Source organism: Aquarana catesbeiana, linkage group LG04, assembly GCF_042186555.1.
Source record: "Aquarana catesbeiana isolate 2022-GZ linkage group LG04, ASM4218655v1, whole genome shotgun sequence".
Taxonomy (NCBI): domain Eukaryota; kingdom Metazoa; phylum Chordata; class Amphibia; order Anura; family Ranidae; genus Aquarana; species Aquarana catesbeiana.
Window position 1 is genome coordinate 261846338 of NC_133327.1, and position 15597 is coordinate 261861934.

General features: G+C 40.0%; 1 protein-coding gene across 2 annotated transcripts in view; it reads left to right on the forward strand.

The window, feature by feature from the left end:
- MASP1 (MBL associated serine protease 1) overlaps positions 1–15597 on the forward strand; it is a 179072-nt gene that overhangs the window by 95028 nt on the left and 68447 nt on the right. Inside the window, exons 9-11 of one of the 2 annotated variants that reach the window (XM_073626419.1) lie at positions 3042–3179; positions 8008–8082; positions 11998–14463. In XM_073626419.1, the coding sequence (XP_073482520.1) occupies positions 3042–3179; positions 8008–8082; positions 11998–12854 (1070 nt within the window). In that variant the 3' untranslated portion in view covers positions 12855–14463. Of the gene's footprint in view, positions 1–3041; positions 3180–8007; positions 8083–11997; positions 14464–15597 lie in introns of those variants that run through there. The other variant, XM_073626420.1, reaches the window with a different exon arrangement.

Here is a 15597-nt window from a genome sequence, read left to right on the forward strand (position 1 = left end):
CAGACTTTTTTATACAATAGATGTGTACTAGAGAATTTCTTTAATATCTCTTCTGGACATATGGTGTTATGAACAATTGTTTGGTTTATACTTTTATGCAATTCAAAATCCTTGTATCTAAATTAGCGCTACACCATTTACCCCTGGGTAATTAAAGTAAACCATTTCACAATTTTTGAATGAAGATTAATCAGCTCAATACTATCAGTGTATGTGTTTTTTCAGGATCCAGGCACACTGGTATGAAGAAGGCAGTACAGCCAGCCCTGTTGTACCAGGCCTGGGCCCCATAAACTCCACAGGGGGGCCTGGTTAGCTCTACAGTTAATTTCTAGCTAAAAAAAAAAAAATAGGACTTTACAACTCATAGTCTCACACCCACTTGATTGCTTGGGCCCCCTTAGGTCAACAGAGAGGCCCAGCAGGTGAAAGCAGAGGAGGGACTTTTTCACCATTTTCGGGCACAGGCATTTACTGGCAAGAGAAAAGTGCCCATTTTTTACTGGCTGGCAGTAAAAATACTGACGTTTGGCAATACTGACCAGGGCCAAATTATTAAAAGTGTGCCAGCCCAGCAAACATTTTTTGCTTCTAATACCACTCCAGTTGAAGATCGTTTCCATTATTGTATTCTATTTACTTGATTAAGTTCAAGCAAACAACGTTAACTTACCTGACGAGAGTTTTAATAAATTAGCCCTTTTAAATTTCTCCTCCGGAGTAATTTGTAAACATATCTCATCTTCAATCAGCTTGGGTTTGTCATTTGTACGAAGGTTATGAGATATCCTGTGCTGCATGTGCTGTGCAGAGCTAAATAATCCACAAGGCACCGTAGACAGGAGTCTAGAGCCCAATTGATGTCTAGGGAGACAGCTACAAACCTCACGATCCTCCAGTAAACCAGAGAGATAGTGTAATTGATCAAAGCTGTGCACCTTCACAAGGGGGGTATGCCTTTTCATTAAAGGGATACTAAAGTCTCAGTTTTTTTTTTTAAAATAACAAACATGTTATACTTACCTCTTCTGTGCAGTGGTTTTGCACAGAGCAGCCCTGATCCTCCTCTTTTCGGGTCCCCGGCCAGCACTCCTTGCCTCCTTGCCCCTCACTCCTGACGAGTGCCCCCACAGCAATTAGCTTGCTATGGGGGCACCTGAGCCGAGCCACAGCTCCGTGTGTCCGTTCAGACACAGAGCCCGGCTAGGCGCCACCCCTTCTCTCTCCTCATTGGCTCACTGACTTTAATTGGCAATAGTGGGAGCCAATGGCACTGCGCTGCTGTCTCAGCCAATGAGGAGAGTCCCAGGTAGCTGAGTCACTCCTGCAACATCGCTGCATAGAGATTAGGGGGGAAGTATTAGGGGGGCTGCTGCACACAGAAGGTTTTTTAACTTTATGCATAGAATGCATTAAGATAAAAAACTTTCTTCTTTTACAATCATTATAATGACCTGTGGGTCATGCAAATGGGGCAGCTTCTCTGCCTTCTGTGCCTCTCAAACCTTATCAGGCAGTTTAAGGAATTGAGGGCCACAGCTTTTACTATTTCTAGGGCCCTATCCTGCCTTATTCTGTATCTGTTTCTGTGACTGATATAGTTATTAGGTCCACTATACTTAGGCCCAACATTTCTCATCACCAGATTAGAATTTTAAGATTCTACATAAATATAAAGAATATATTTTATTAAAATGATAGCACATATGCTTATAAAAGAGCAGATAGAGACCAAATGGTCTGTCTAGTTTTGCCTATTATTTGATTTATTTATAATGCTTAATCAATATGAACTGACCTGATTTTGCACAAGATTCATTAATAAAGGAGAGAGAAGCGTTTCTTGCTTGCAGGAATAACTTTGTTTTATGGAAGTGATAGAAGTAACATAAATTGGGCTGTCAGTAAATATAACATTGCTGTTGAAACAGTGATTAATTTACTACTGGTTATTCAACTAAAGGTTAATTATTGTATCACTATCAGCTATAACTTTAATGAGCTGAAATATTGTCCCATTTAAAATATTCCAATGGACTGGCCAGGTAAGAAGTGTTACACAAGGAATCATATCTAATATTTTTTTTAATTTGACTTTCACCCCAAGGGGAAGATTTACTACAACTGGTGCACACAGAATCTGGTGCTGCTGTGCATGGTAGCCAATCAGCTTCTAACATCAGCTTGTTCAATTAAGCTTTGACAACAAAACCTGGAATATGATTGATTACTATGCACAGCTGCACCAGATTCTGTGTGCACCAGTTTTAGCAAATCTCCTCCATAGCAGCAATAGAATGACATAATTTTGCCCTTGTATAAATCATTAAGCCCTCATTTACATTGGAGCGCTTTGTCATGAGGTTTGAGCTGACAAGTCACAGCCTATTGCTAGCAATGGCACCATTCCAATCAGTGCGGCGCCGCACTGATTTGCAATAGTAATTTCTGCACTACTTTTGCCAATTTCGGGTGCGACTTCAATAGACATCTGTGCATGAAACTGCACAGATGTCTTTCAAGTAGCACCTGAAATCATGCTGACCTGCTACTTTGAAATCAGGCTACTTCAAGTGAAGTAGCCTGATTTTAAAGTAGCATCAATGTGAACCAGGGCACAGAAGTTTTCATCTAGAATATGCAGTTCAGTTTTGGGCACCAGTTCACAAAAAGGATACTGGGGAACTGGAGGAGGTGCAGAGAAGGGCAACCAAATTTATAAGAAGCATGGACGAGTTCAGCTAGAATTAGTTTTGGCCAGCTCAGTAAAAAAGAGCTGGATGCATTCCTAAATGTACATAATATAACTAAATACTAATTTTTAGATTTGTTTTCCCCCACTGGAGCAAATTGGACCATGAATAAGTGTGCGTGTGTGTGGCGGGGGGGGGTTCCTTCATATGGATCAACTACAGGTATAGTGTGTGTGCGGGATTTCTATTTGTGTTTTTTTTTTAAATTGGTTGAGCTAGATAGATTAGTGTCTTTTTTCAAACTGACTAATTATGTGACCTAACCCCGGGATTGTTTCACTTTTCTAGTTGTTGACTGCAAGTTGCCAAAAGAACTTGAAAATGGATTTATGACCTTTTCTACATCAGAAAATACTACCACATACCAATCAAGTATTACATATTCCTGCAGAGAACCATACTACATAATGACCCCAAACATTACTGGTGAGAGACTATAATGAAACTATATTTCCTATTTTTAAGAGTATTGGTGAAATATAAGTTGTAACGTACCTGGTAGTAAAGGCTTCTATTACACCTCTGGATCAGGAGAGTGGGCACCAGTGCCTGACTGGTCTTCCGTTGCAGGATGCTGAAGGGCAGTGCATGTGTTTCTGAAGAGCAGGCTGTGCATTGCTGAAGAGCAGTGCGTTGCTGAAGAGCAGACTGCGCTGGCAGGAAGACCAGAACAGGAGATAGGCACAGGTCAGCAGGTTCAGATGCAGGTAAGCAGGGTCAGGCAGTCCGGGATGGCAACTGAGAGGCAGATCAAGTACAAACCGTAGTCGAAGTCAGGCCAGGGTTGGTAACAGCAGACAGATGGGTGGATAAGCAGAAGGAGCAGGCATAGATTAAATCTAAAGACAAGCCAGGGGTCAGTACAGGCAGCATTCAGGCAGGGTCAGGAGCAGATCAAGTCAATAATGGGGAGTACCAGATAATCAGGAAATGTAATAGTCCAAATGGCAAGGATCCAAGGCCATAGTGCAGTTTAAATAGCCTGCCTGGCACCTGCGCAGGCTCACACAACCATCCACCCATTCCCGTACATGCGTACGCCCACGCATTCGCACCTGCGAATGCCATGGACCAAACTTCTGTGCACAGGAATGCACCTTTCCTAACATTGCCCCCTCCCTATGGGCAGCCCCTGGGCCAACTTTTCAAGATGCCTGTGAAATAATGCTTGAATTAAATCTTGAGCATGTATGTTGGAATCTTGTTCCCAATAATTTTCTTCCGCCGCATACCCTTTCCACTTAATTAGGTACTGCAATTGATTCCTTTTCCTCCTGCAATCCAGGATGGTCTCTACCTTGTATTCTTCTTCACCATTGATAATTACAGGTTCTGTAGGACCTGCATTATGATCTGGAAAGAGATCAGGGGTCATGGGTTTCAGTAACGACACATGAAATACCAGATTAATTTTCAAAGAGTCAAGTAGGGTTAGTTCATAAGACACATTATTCATTTTCCTCTTTACAGCAAAAGGACCCACAAACCTAGGTCCCAATTTCTTCATGGGGCATGCTGATCTTAAGTTAACAGTAGAAAACCAAACCTGTTTGCTGGGATTCAAGATCAATTCACCCCACTGTTTCCTGTTGAAGATCCTTTTATTATCCTCTTGCGCTTTGGCTATTGTTTCCTGCAGGACTTTGTTGTTTTGCTGGAAGAAATTCAAGGTGTCTTGGACAGCTGGAATAGAAGATTAGGGTAAGTCATTGGATAGAAATGATGGATGGAACCCATAATTTGCAAAGAAAGGAGACTGTTTGGTAGTGGAATGTGTTGAGTTATTATATGCAAATTCAGCTAGGGGCAATAAGGATACCCAGGATACCCAATCATCCTGGGAGAATGATGTAAAGCAGGGTATGTATTACTATAAAGTCTGATTTGGTCTCTCCATTTGCCCATTAGTCTGCGGGTGAAATGCAGAAGAGAAAGAAAAGTTCAATTTTTAAGATCTCACAGAGTGCCCCCCAGAATCTGAATGCATACTGGACTCCATGGTCTGAGACAAAATTGGCAGGGGTACCATGAAGCCTAACGATTTATTTTGCAAAGATGTGGGCTGTTTCCAATGCAGAGGGAGTACCTGTCATAAGTAGAAAGTGAGCCATCTTGGAAAAGCGATCTACCACGACAAAGATGGCCAGGTACCCTTCAGATGGTGGAAGTTCCACAAAAAAATCCATGCCAATCATTTTCCAGGGTCTCTCAGGAATCATGAGAGGCCTAAGTAACCCCCAAGGTCTACTCCTGCTGCTTTTATTGTGATTGCAGGTGACACAGGAGTTCACATAAGCTTTACAGTCTTTGTTTATGTCAGGCCACAAGAACAGACGCTTTACTAAATCAGAGGTCTTATAGATCCCAAAGTGACCTGCTAGCAGGTGATCATGATATAGTTCAAACACAGCCATTTGCCAACCTTGGGCATAAAGATATCCCTGGACCACAGTAACCCTTCTCTTGCCGTAAGAGAAACCTCTGGATAAGAGGAAATTTCAGCTGAAGCTTGCTTAATATGAGACAAGAGATCTGCCTGTAATAAAAAGTTTCCAGATGACAAAATGATATCGGAAAAAAAGAGATTGTGTGAGAGTTATCGAACATTCATGACAGAGTATCTTTTTTAACATTTTTGGACCCAGGTCTGTAAGTTATATGAAACAAATCTTGAAAAGAAAAGTGCTCACCTGGCCTGATGTGGCTTCAATCGCTTGGCTGCCCTCAAATACTCCAAATTCTTATGATACATGAAGATCAGAATAGGATGTGCAGACCCCTCCAAAAGATATCTCCACTCTTCTAGGGCAGACATGATCGCCAGCTAATCACGGTCCCCCATGTCGTAGTTTTTCTCAGCAGAAGAGAGTTTGCGTGAGAAGAATGCCACTGGATGAAGCACAGTCTTTAACCACTAACCCTGTTACAGAACTGCCCCTACCATGTTTTCAGAGGCATCAACCTCCAAAATGTACGGAAGAGCAGGTTCAGGATGACTCAGAATGGGTGCTGATGTGAACAGTCCTTTTAAAGTTTCGACTGTGGCTTGCACTTCCGGGGTTTAGCAGAAATGGATACCCTGGTTGGTTAGCTGAGTAACAGTGCTATCATTGCAGAGAACCCCTTAATGAATTTTTGGTAGAAGTTTGTGAATCCTACGAAGCGCTATATTCCTTTCTTATCAGTTGGTGCAGGCCACTGCAAGATGGCAGAAATGTTTTGGGGGCCATCTTGATGCGTTCTGGGGAGATAATTAATCCTAGGAATTGAATGCTACGCTGTTCGAACTCACAATTCTCAGGCTTTGTATACAGTCCATGTTGCCTGAGCTACGTAAGAACCTTTTGAACATGTGTATGATGGAGTTCCACAGAGATGGAGGAAATTAAGGTGTCATCTAGGTATACAACAAAAATGTCTAAAAAGTCTTTAAAGATGTAATTGACAAGGTATTGGAGCTGGTGCATTGCTTAACCCGAAAGGCATTACCAAGGATTCAAAGTAGCCAAAGCATGTGCAGAAGGCCATGTTCCATTCATCCTCTTCCCACATTCACATCAGATTGAAGTCTCTCCGTAAGTCCAGTTTAGTAAAGATTGTGGCAGATGAGAGACTTTGAAATAGTTTGGGGATTAATGGAAGAGGGTATCGGTTTTTCACAGTATTTTTGTTTAACTCATGTTAATCCATACAAGGCAGGAGGGAATGGTACTTTTTTTCCACAAAGAAAATTCTGGCTCCTTCTGGAAAGGTAGAAGGCCGGAAGAATTCCTTGCTAAGACTGCAACATGATGTATATTTGGCATGTGTTGCAAAGTGCACAAATCTTAGTTTGGTCACCAGAAAACCTCTCAGGTGTGGGGGACTCTTGGCTCTGGAGGAAGCATCATCACTGTAGGGGGAGCAGGAGCAGCTATTTGAGCTGTTGCTGGAGCTACCTGGACTGAGGCAGTAGCTGTTGCAGAGGTCACGGATGCAGTTAGGCCCTGAATGCGACTCTTGAGCTCTGCATGCCCCTCTTGCAGGCTTCTAACGGCTTGAGTTGGTGCTGCAATGTGCTGACATATCTCTTCCAATGGAGAAGCCCCTCTCTCAGGTTCTGACATGGCTGTTTGTAACTGTAACATTTCTGGTGGTGGAGCCTGACATGTGGAGGTATGCTTCTTTTACATCTCTGGCTCAGAAACCCTGGTAAAGTGACAGGAGCACCTGAGCACAGAGTGGGCACAAGTGCCTGACGGGTCTTCTGTTGCAGGATGCTGAGGAGCAGTGCATGTGTTGCTGAAGAACAAGCTGTGCATTATTGAAGAGCAGTGCATTGCTGAAGAACAGGCTGTGCTGGTAGGGAGACCGGAACAGGAGATAGGCACAGGTCAGCAGGTTCAGATGCAGGTAAGCAAGGTCAAGCAGTACGCAACGGCAACTGAGAGGCAGATCAAGTACAAAAGGTAATTCAAGTCAGGCCAGGATCAGTAACAGCAGACAGATGGGTGGATAACCAGAGGGAGCAGGCAGAGATAAAATCCAAAGACAAGCCAGGGGTCAGTACAGGCAGTGTTCAGGCAGAGTCAGGAGCAGATCAAGTCAGTAACAGGGATTCAACACAGGAACAGATAGTGGATAATCAGGAAATGTAATAGACCAAACCGCAAGGACCCAAGGCCACAGTGCAGCCTAAATAGCCCCCCTGGTGTTTGTGCACACTTGTTGATCTGCACCCGTTCGCGCATGCACACCTGCGAATTGGCCATGGACTAATCTTATGTGCACAGGAATGTGCCTTTCCTGACACAAGTGGTATAGGCACAATACACAAATGTAATTAACATTACTACAACAGTTATATGTGCATAAAATTATAATATGCAATAAAGATTGTATTCAAAAGCATACTGAAAATAGGGGATCATAAACAAGAAAATGAGGATGTTCAAGATTTGCAGAAAAGGAACACTCAATCCATTTGTGGGAGCTGGTCATATACCCAAAATGTCATCCAAAATTGGGAGTCAATGTGGAAGGTGAAATTAGTGGGCCAGGGGTGGGGTGGGGCTGGTGGTGTTTAGGGGTTAGGATCTGCTCATCACTACTGCCTATATATGCAGTAAAATCTGGAAGTTCAGTCTTGGGGCAAACTCTTCTGTGATATTTGGCCATATAAAAGTATGTTATTTGTTAGAAATTATAGCATTGATTGTATTATTACATTTTATGTAAATAAAAATCCCAGTTATTTATGTTTCATTCATTGCAGCTGTTTATTTCTGTAAAGAAAATGGAGAGTGGATAAACTCAGAAACTGGTACCAAGCTTCCTGTATGCGAGCCAGGTAATTACTGAATATATAATGTGCTGTAAAAGGTATGTAATCATCATAAACCCGTTTTATATTGGCTATGGACAATGAATCTTTGGCGCAAAGCAAAACAGACTTTATGTAGAAAAAAACACAGTAAACGCATTGTACAGATTTTTTTTTTATAGCCTAGGATGTTAAATTGTTCAAGCATACTATTATATGCAATTCCTACATAGCTATTTTTATTTTTTATACATTATTATTGGCACACACGTTTTTTATGCGTTAACATCTCTTTAGGTATACTCCAGTAAAATACATACAGGCAGAGATTGAGGCACTGTGATACACACCTTGGCAGTGTGTGTGCGGAAAGACACAGGGGAAATATAGGGTGTCTTATCAGTTGTATCCCAAGGAGAACAGTCAACCAGGACTTTTTGCATGTACCATAGACATCACATGGTCACCATATCAAGCCAAAAACAGCTAGTCTCGTCTCTAAGGGCACTATTACATTATACCAAACTAAACATGTCCAGTGAGTTCCAGGTAGCATTCTTCTAGTTTTTCTTTTTGGCACTGGTATATACTGTACATATATTTGCTTACACATGGGTTAATTTTATTTATTACAGGTACTTATATAGTGCTGTCAATTTACACATATATATTGTACATTTACATCAGTCCCAGCCCTCAAGGAGCTTACAATAGAAGGTTCCTATACTCACATTCATACACTAGGGCCAATTTAGACAGGAGCCAATTACCTACCAGCATGTCTTTGGAGTGTGGGAGGAAACCCGAATACCTGGAGGAAACCCACGCAGGCACAAGGAGAACATGCAAACTCCAGGCAGGTAATGTCGTGGTTGGGATTTGAACTGGCAATTCTAGCACTGCTAGGTGGATGGGATAACCACTTAGCCACTGTGCTGCCCACTATGTTGCTTGATTTTTCATTATTGCAATTTTTAGCGGGACTGCGACATTGCAGCGGACAAATCTGACCCTAAATGACACTTTTTGGGGACCAGTGACATTATTACATTGATCAGTGCTATAAAAATGCACTGATCAATATATAAATGACACTGGTAGGGAAGGGGTTAACACTAGGGGGCGATCAAGGGCTTAAATGTGTTCCCTCAGCATGTTCTAACTGTAGGGGGGATGGGCTGCCAGGGACATGATTGCTGTTCCCGATCACTGGGAACAGCAGATCTCTGAGATGTCCTCTGTTAGAACGGGGATTCTGACAGGGGACCTACGGGTACATCGATTCACGCAGGAGAGCCAACCTGCCGCAGTATAAGTGCGGCGGCTGGTCGGCAAGTGGTTACCATTCAATGAGTAACATTTTTTCCAGAATTAAAGTAGAAAAACATTGCTTTGCAATACAATTCTACAGACATTTGTGAAACACAATTGATCTAGTGAATAAATTCATGAAAAAATTGGTTTATTTATGTAATACAATAAGAAAGCATTGATAATGTCAAATGGGATGAAAAAAGGTCCTTTTCACACATGTGAACCGTTCATTTCATCATTTCAGTCACGTCAAAACGTTTTTCATCAGTTTTTCATTAGCTGTTCATCTGTTTCTCATCAGTTTTTTGTACAACCACTACCAATGCAAAAACAGACGAAAAACGCACTGTATGTCAGTTTACATCCGTTTTTCGTTTGATTCGTTTTTTTAATGGAAGAAAAATAAGGCTTTTAACCGGTTCAAAAAACAGATGTTGACGGATGCGGATGTAAATGAATGATCATCCATTCGTTGCATAGAGATGCACTGATGTCCGTTTTTCATCTGTCAACAGATAACTGAAATACAAACGGTCTGCATGTGTGAAAGGGGCCTAAAAATGGGGAGAGTACAGCTGCCAGCATTTACCTTTAATCAATTTATAGCAGCTGCACTAGATAAAGATGACTACCAAGCAGTTACTAGAAATGACCACTCTTGAATTTTGCCCCTATCTCTATCACATAATTCTAATTGTTTTGTGTGTTTATAATTGATATAGGAATTTCAGTAGAAAGTTGTTCAGTCACAGGTTAACACAAATGACATGAATGCACTCCTTGCAACAGAAAGAAAAGAAGTTTAAAGCATTTTTTTTAAAACCCTAACAATGAACTTTGCTTACATGTTCCCTTTGGTCTGGTAAATGCACAGTTGAAAATGTTTTGTCATGTTATCTGTTTGATAAGTGATAAAAAATACTTATTGACTCTGCCAGAAATCTTCCTGTACTGCTGCACTTATATCAGTTATATCCCAGATATCGATATGGACTAAAAATTACGGGGAAGTGCTCTGTAGTCCTGACTTACTGTAGGCTGACAGTACTGCTCCTCCATAGTAACAGTAAAATGTGGAAGCTTTGTCACTCTAGGACAGGAAGTGTGTTACTTTCTGAATTATCAGGTGAAAATAAAGAGAAAAGGCCTGAAAAAATAAAACTTAAGATATCCACTGTTTCATGTTTGCTTGCAGTATATTGTTTTTTTTTTCTAAAAAAATCTTTCACAATGTAACTGCTACTTTAATTCAATGTATTATAACATTTCGAGTACTTTAGGAGTGTATGACTAAACTTTGCCTGTAGATTCCACTGAACAAATAGTATCAACGATGCCAGAAGCTGTTTTTTTCTCAATTACTTCAGCAGCATGTTAGTGGCTGGTGCTAATAAACCATTAATGCACAATGTCTAGCAACTCCTGACACAATATTGTCCCCTGAGATAGCCAAGCATTTCTACTCCAGACAAATGAGAGACCATATTTTCCAGATATTTTTGGTGTCTATGGAAACCTTACTGTCGAAGAGATTTTGGGGCCAAGAATGTTGGAACATATTTGTGGCTGAGATGTGTATGGTCTGGCATTTAATGTGTGGTTACAGCTTGCTACACGGTGCTCACATGATTTATGAAAGACGCTATAGCGTGTTGTGTCTGTTGTATCATTTTCTTATTACAATTGTCTTTTTTCGGATCATTTCTTCTGGTGACAATGGAGCATAAAAAGTACAGTCAAAGAAGATCATCCATGCATGACTCAGGGTTTGGGTTCTGACAGGGATTTTGAAGAATGTCGTTTGTAAACTCATGCTGCTATTGTCCTTTTACTGACAATCATATCCTTAGAAATCAGAGCTTTTGCTGGGATGGACCACTGAATTCACTGGCAGGTATTGAAGGTCTTAGGTGTGCAATGATGTATTATGCCCATGATACATCATTGTTGGTAGATTATGCCAGGACAAACATGTCAAGATCAAGAAAATACCTATTAAAATATGATCACGGAAGTATAAAGGATGCTTTAAAAGCCAAGAAAAATATTATTCCACATGGTTGTGTATAATTTACTGTATATTCAATTAAAAAACAACAGCCCAGCTGTTTCATCCAAGTAAAAATAGTCTATGGCTTAAGACAAACACCATTCTTTACTATAACTTCTACAACTTTCGCTTTAGTGTCAGTATGAATTTCCCTGTAAAAGGGGATTTCCTTGCTATTCTCAATCATCTCAAAAGATGAAGAAAAGCTGTGCCATTCTGCATAAACACACCACGATAAGGTTCCTTACTTTCTTGTTGGAAGTGGAACTACCTTTTTAGGAAGGTAAAAATTAACAAAATGATGCAGTACCAGATTGTTAACTAGAAGTGTGTCAGTATTTTTATTCAGATTTTTACTATTTAAGATAAAAGTACAGAGACTTCAGTTACTGTTCTTCTTTGAAATAATTAGCTGATTTCCAAAAGGAATATCAATATATAAATAATTTTATGTCCATGTGGTTTTTAAATTTAGCAAAACCTGGCATAATCTACTTAGCACACTACTTACTATGGTCTTTAGTCTTTTAACACTTGCTAATGTTACTTTTTCCCCTTCTGTTTCTATGTCCTGTCAGTGTGTGGAAAGCCGATTCGTCAGCTCCCTGGAATAGTCAAGCGTATCATCGGGGGTCGTAATGCAGAACCAGGATTTTTCCCTTGGCAGGCGCTCATTGTGGTAGAAGATATGTCGCGTGTTCCAGAGGATAAATGGTTTGGCAGTGGTGCCCTTCTATCGGATTACTGGGTCCTCACAGCTGCCCATGTGTTAAAGTCTCAGCGCCGTGATAACACCGTCATTCCTGTGTCAAAGGAACATGTCACTGTTTACTTGGGGTTGCACGATGTAAGAAATAAAACAGATGCCATCAGCAGAACCATAGACAAAATAATTTTACATGAAGATTTTGACCCAAAGATTTACAACCATGATATTGCTCTTGTGAAGTTAAAAGAAAAAGTAACAATGAACCAGTATATATTGCCAGTATGTCTACCTGAGCTTGACCATGAGTTACAAGGTCCACAGCACAATACTCTTGGCCTTGTGGCTGGGTGGGGTATCTCAAACCCTAATATCACAGTGGATGAAGTGATAAGCTCTGGCATGAGGACACTGTCAGATGTCCTGCAATATGTTAAATTACCAGTGGTGCTCCATGCAGAGTGTAAGGCAAGCTATGAGTCTCGCTCTGGAAATTATAGTGTAACTGAAAACATGTTCTGTGCTGGATTTTATGAAGGTGGGAAAGACACTTGTCTGGGAGATAGTGGAGCTGCCTTTGTAATTCAGGACACTGATACAAAGAGGTGGGTGGCCCAAGGTCTGGTGTCCTGGGGAGGCCCAGAAGAATGTGGAAGCAAACAAGTATATGGAGTATATACCAAAGTTTCAAATTATGTGAACTGGCTAGATAACCAGATCTACACCTGAACAAGTCAATGCATCTCAGTAGCATTTTCAGCTTGAATGGTAAAAAACATATATGGCAGGCCTTTTGTGAACAAACTAGGACAGGGCAAACTAATAGAACAATTTCATCAATGTTCCTATCTTTGGTTACACATTTTATAACATAATTATGTAATTTCTAGTTACACTCCTTGTTGATGTAGTGCACTCCACTGAATACTTCTGTTATATATGTATTATCATTCAAGCTATATATTTTAGCATACTAAAGCTACCAGAATAAAGAACTGCAAATTCAACTAGAAATGTCTATATTCATAAAAGTGAATTTTGCTGGCCTCGTAGCACCACATTGGACAGCAGTATTATGTTTGTAAACAGATCTTATTGGTACTGGAAAGCAAAGGTAGTTTTCAATTTGAAATGCCATCTAACACACTCCTTTTCTTAAATTGAAAGTACATTGGACATAAATGATTGGGTTTTTTTGTTTTTTTTAGTTTTCGTTGGGGGGAAAGGTCAAACACCATCTATCTATGTTGTCTGGGACCATAGAGTAAGCTTGTAGGAGGAGGATTCTTCTAATAGATCCTTTTTCTCCTGGGCCATATAACCACTAAATTTGGCTTCTATGGTGGTAGTTCTTCCTCTGCCTACATACAGTGACCATTGACAATAATAATAATAATAATCTAATAATTTGCCAACACTATAGATAGAAAACAAATGAACGAAAACTCATGTTTATGCACTGAACCCTTCATGCCTATTCTCTGTGCAGATATTGTTTTCAATAAAAATGATCCCTGTCATCTTCATCTATTATATCATTCTTGAAATTACCTTGAGGTAGCATAGCTACATGTATATCTTTTTTTAGGGTATCACCAGATTCAAATTTAGACTCTGTATTTAGATTTTGTAATACTGAGAGTCCTGAAATTCAGATTTTAGTTTGTGTTGTATTTTCTTTATATTTTTATATTTTCATTATAAATGACAGTGAGTTTAATTTTTATAGAGTGAGATTTAACTAAATAATGTAAAGCATAAATGCATTTAATGCAGGTGCACATGATGCGCACAAATGAATTTGGACTTGGATTCTGATTGCGCCACTGATGCTTACACATGCACACACATACACTACCCCGTGTAAGTCCTTCAAGTGTAAATGCATAGTAGTGTGCACATACCTGTAACATAAAAGTACACATCTTCACTCCACAAGTTGAAATATTTCTTTTTTGTAAACTGTGATTTCTATAGTATTAGTTTTTCTACTCTTAGTGCAGTTTTGCTTATGCATTGTTAAAATATGATACTTTTTTATATATAATTTATGCCTTATTTATGCCTGCATAGAAGAAAATTGAAATTAGCCCTGTAATGGGCAACAATAGTGAAAGATACAAAAAAAGTATAAATCATCAAGCATTTAAAAAAAAAATCAAATGTTGCAATACAATGCAATAATATAAATAAGACCAAAAGTTGCTACACTGTAACACATTCAGCTTTATATATGATTTTTTTTTTTACTTAGATGTTAACACAATTTGTATTTATTCATTTTGTATGTTATTAAGTATTGTGAAACAACCAAATAAACATTATTACACAAACCACACTTATTCTGAAATTATGCTTTTTATTTCTTTGTAAAGAGTGAAACGCATCTAACGTCTGTTCTGCATATACAAGAAAACGGGATTGAGTGCCAAAGGTGACATTTCCTGGTTCCCAATGCAGAAAGTAGTATTTGTGTCTTGAGTATTGTGAACTCATCTGCACTTACATTTAAATGCCTCACAAAGACTCTGCTCACAGATGGGAGCACAACTGGATATCCCTCATCTACCAGGCTTAAAGTGAACCGGTGCCCAGACCATGCACACAAAATTATTTGCATATTGTGAACAAGCAGTAAAACACTTTAAAAAAAAGCCCTCGTTCATCTCAATAGCTATGGGCATTGTGACAACTGTCATCTTCAAAATTCACAACAGAGGCATTGAAATATGAGCTTTATCCATGAGAGCAGATTCTGCCATCTTGCCAGCTCTCTAATGAAAACACACAGATGTTTCTAAGCTGGAAGGCCTAGTTTACATATGTGGTGGCCCATGCCACCCCTCTGGAAAGTGATCCACAGTGGATCGCTTCAGAAGGCAGATGGCAGGCAACTGGGAATCATTTCCTCAACTCTTAAAAGCCCACACCTTTCCGCTGCAACCAAAACATGCCGAAAGTGACAGGGAGCATGTGCACATTCAGCTATGTTTGCAAAGGGAGGGGGTGTAAAAAAAAAAATAATGTTTTTAGGGTAGTCATGGGGACATACAGTATACACATTTTTACATATTATTTGCTAGAACTTACCCAAAAATGTATTTTTTGTTGTAGATTTACCAGACACAGAAAAATGTTTGCTTACTTTTCTTGGCCAGAAAAGCTTATTCAGTGCCCCTCTCTGATCAAGTTTCATTTTTTACTTACATTGATCCACCAGTATAGTGGGAGTCCATAAGGGTACCATTCCAAAGTAAAATTAAAAGATAAGTGTGGGGTATTTAAAAAACAAACATACATACTTACCTAGGTGAATGCACCATCAATTTGATGCTGCATTTGCCCCCTGCCAACTCTACAACAAGAAATGAGTGATCAAAGACCGTTGATCGCTCAGTTCTCGGTCTTAGAGTGAGCAGAGAGCCAGTGACTAAGAGTCACTGGCTCTTTGCTCTACCCCTCCAGTGCTCAC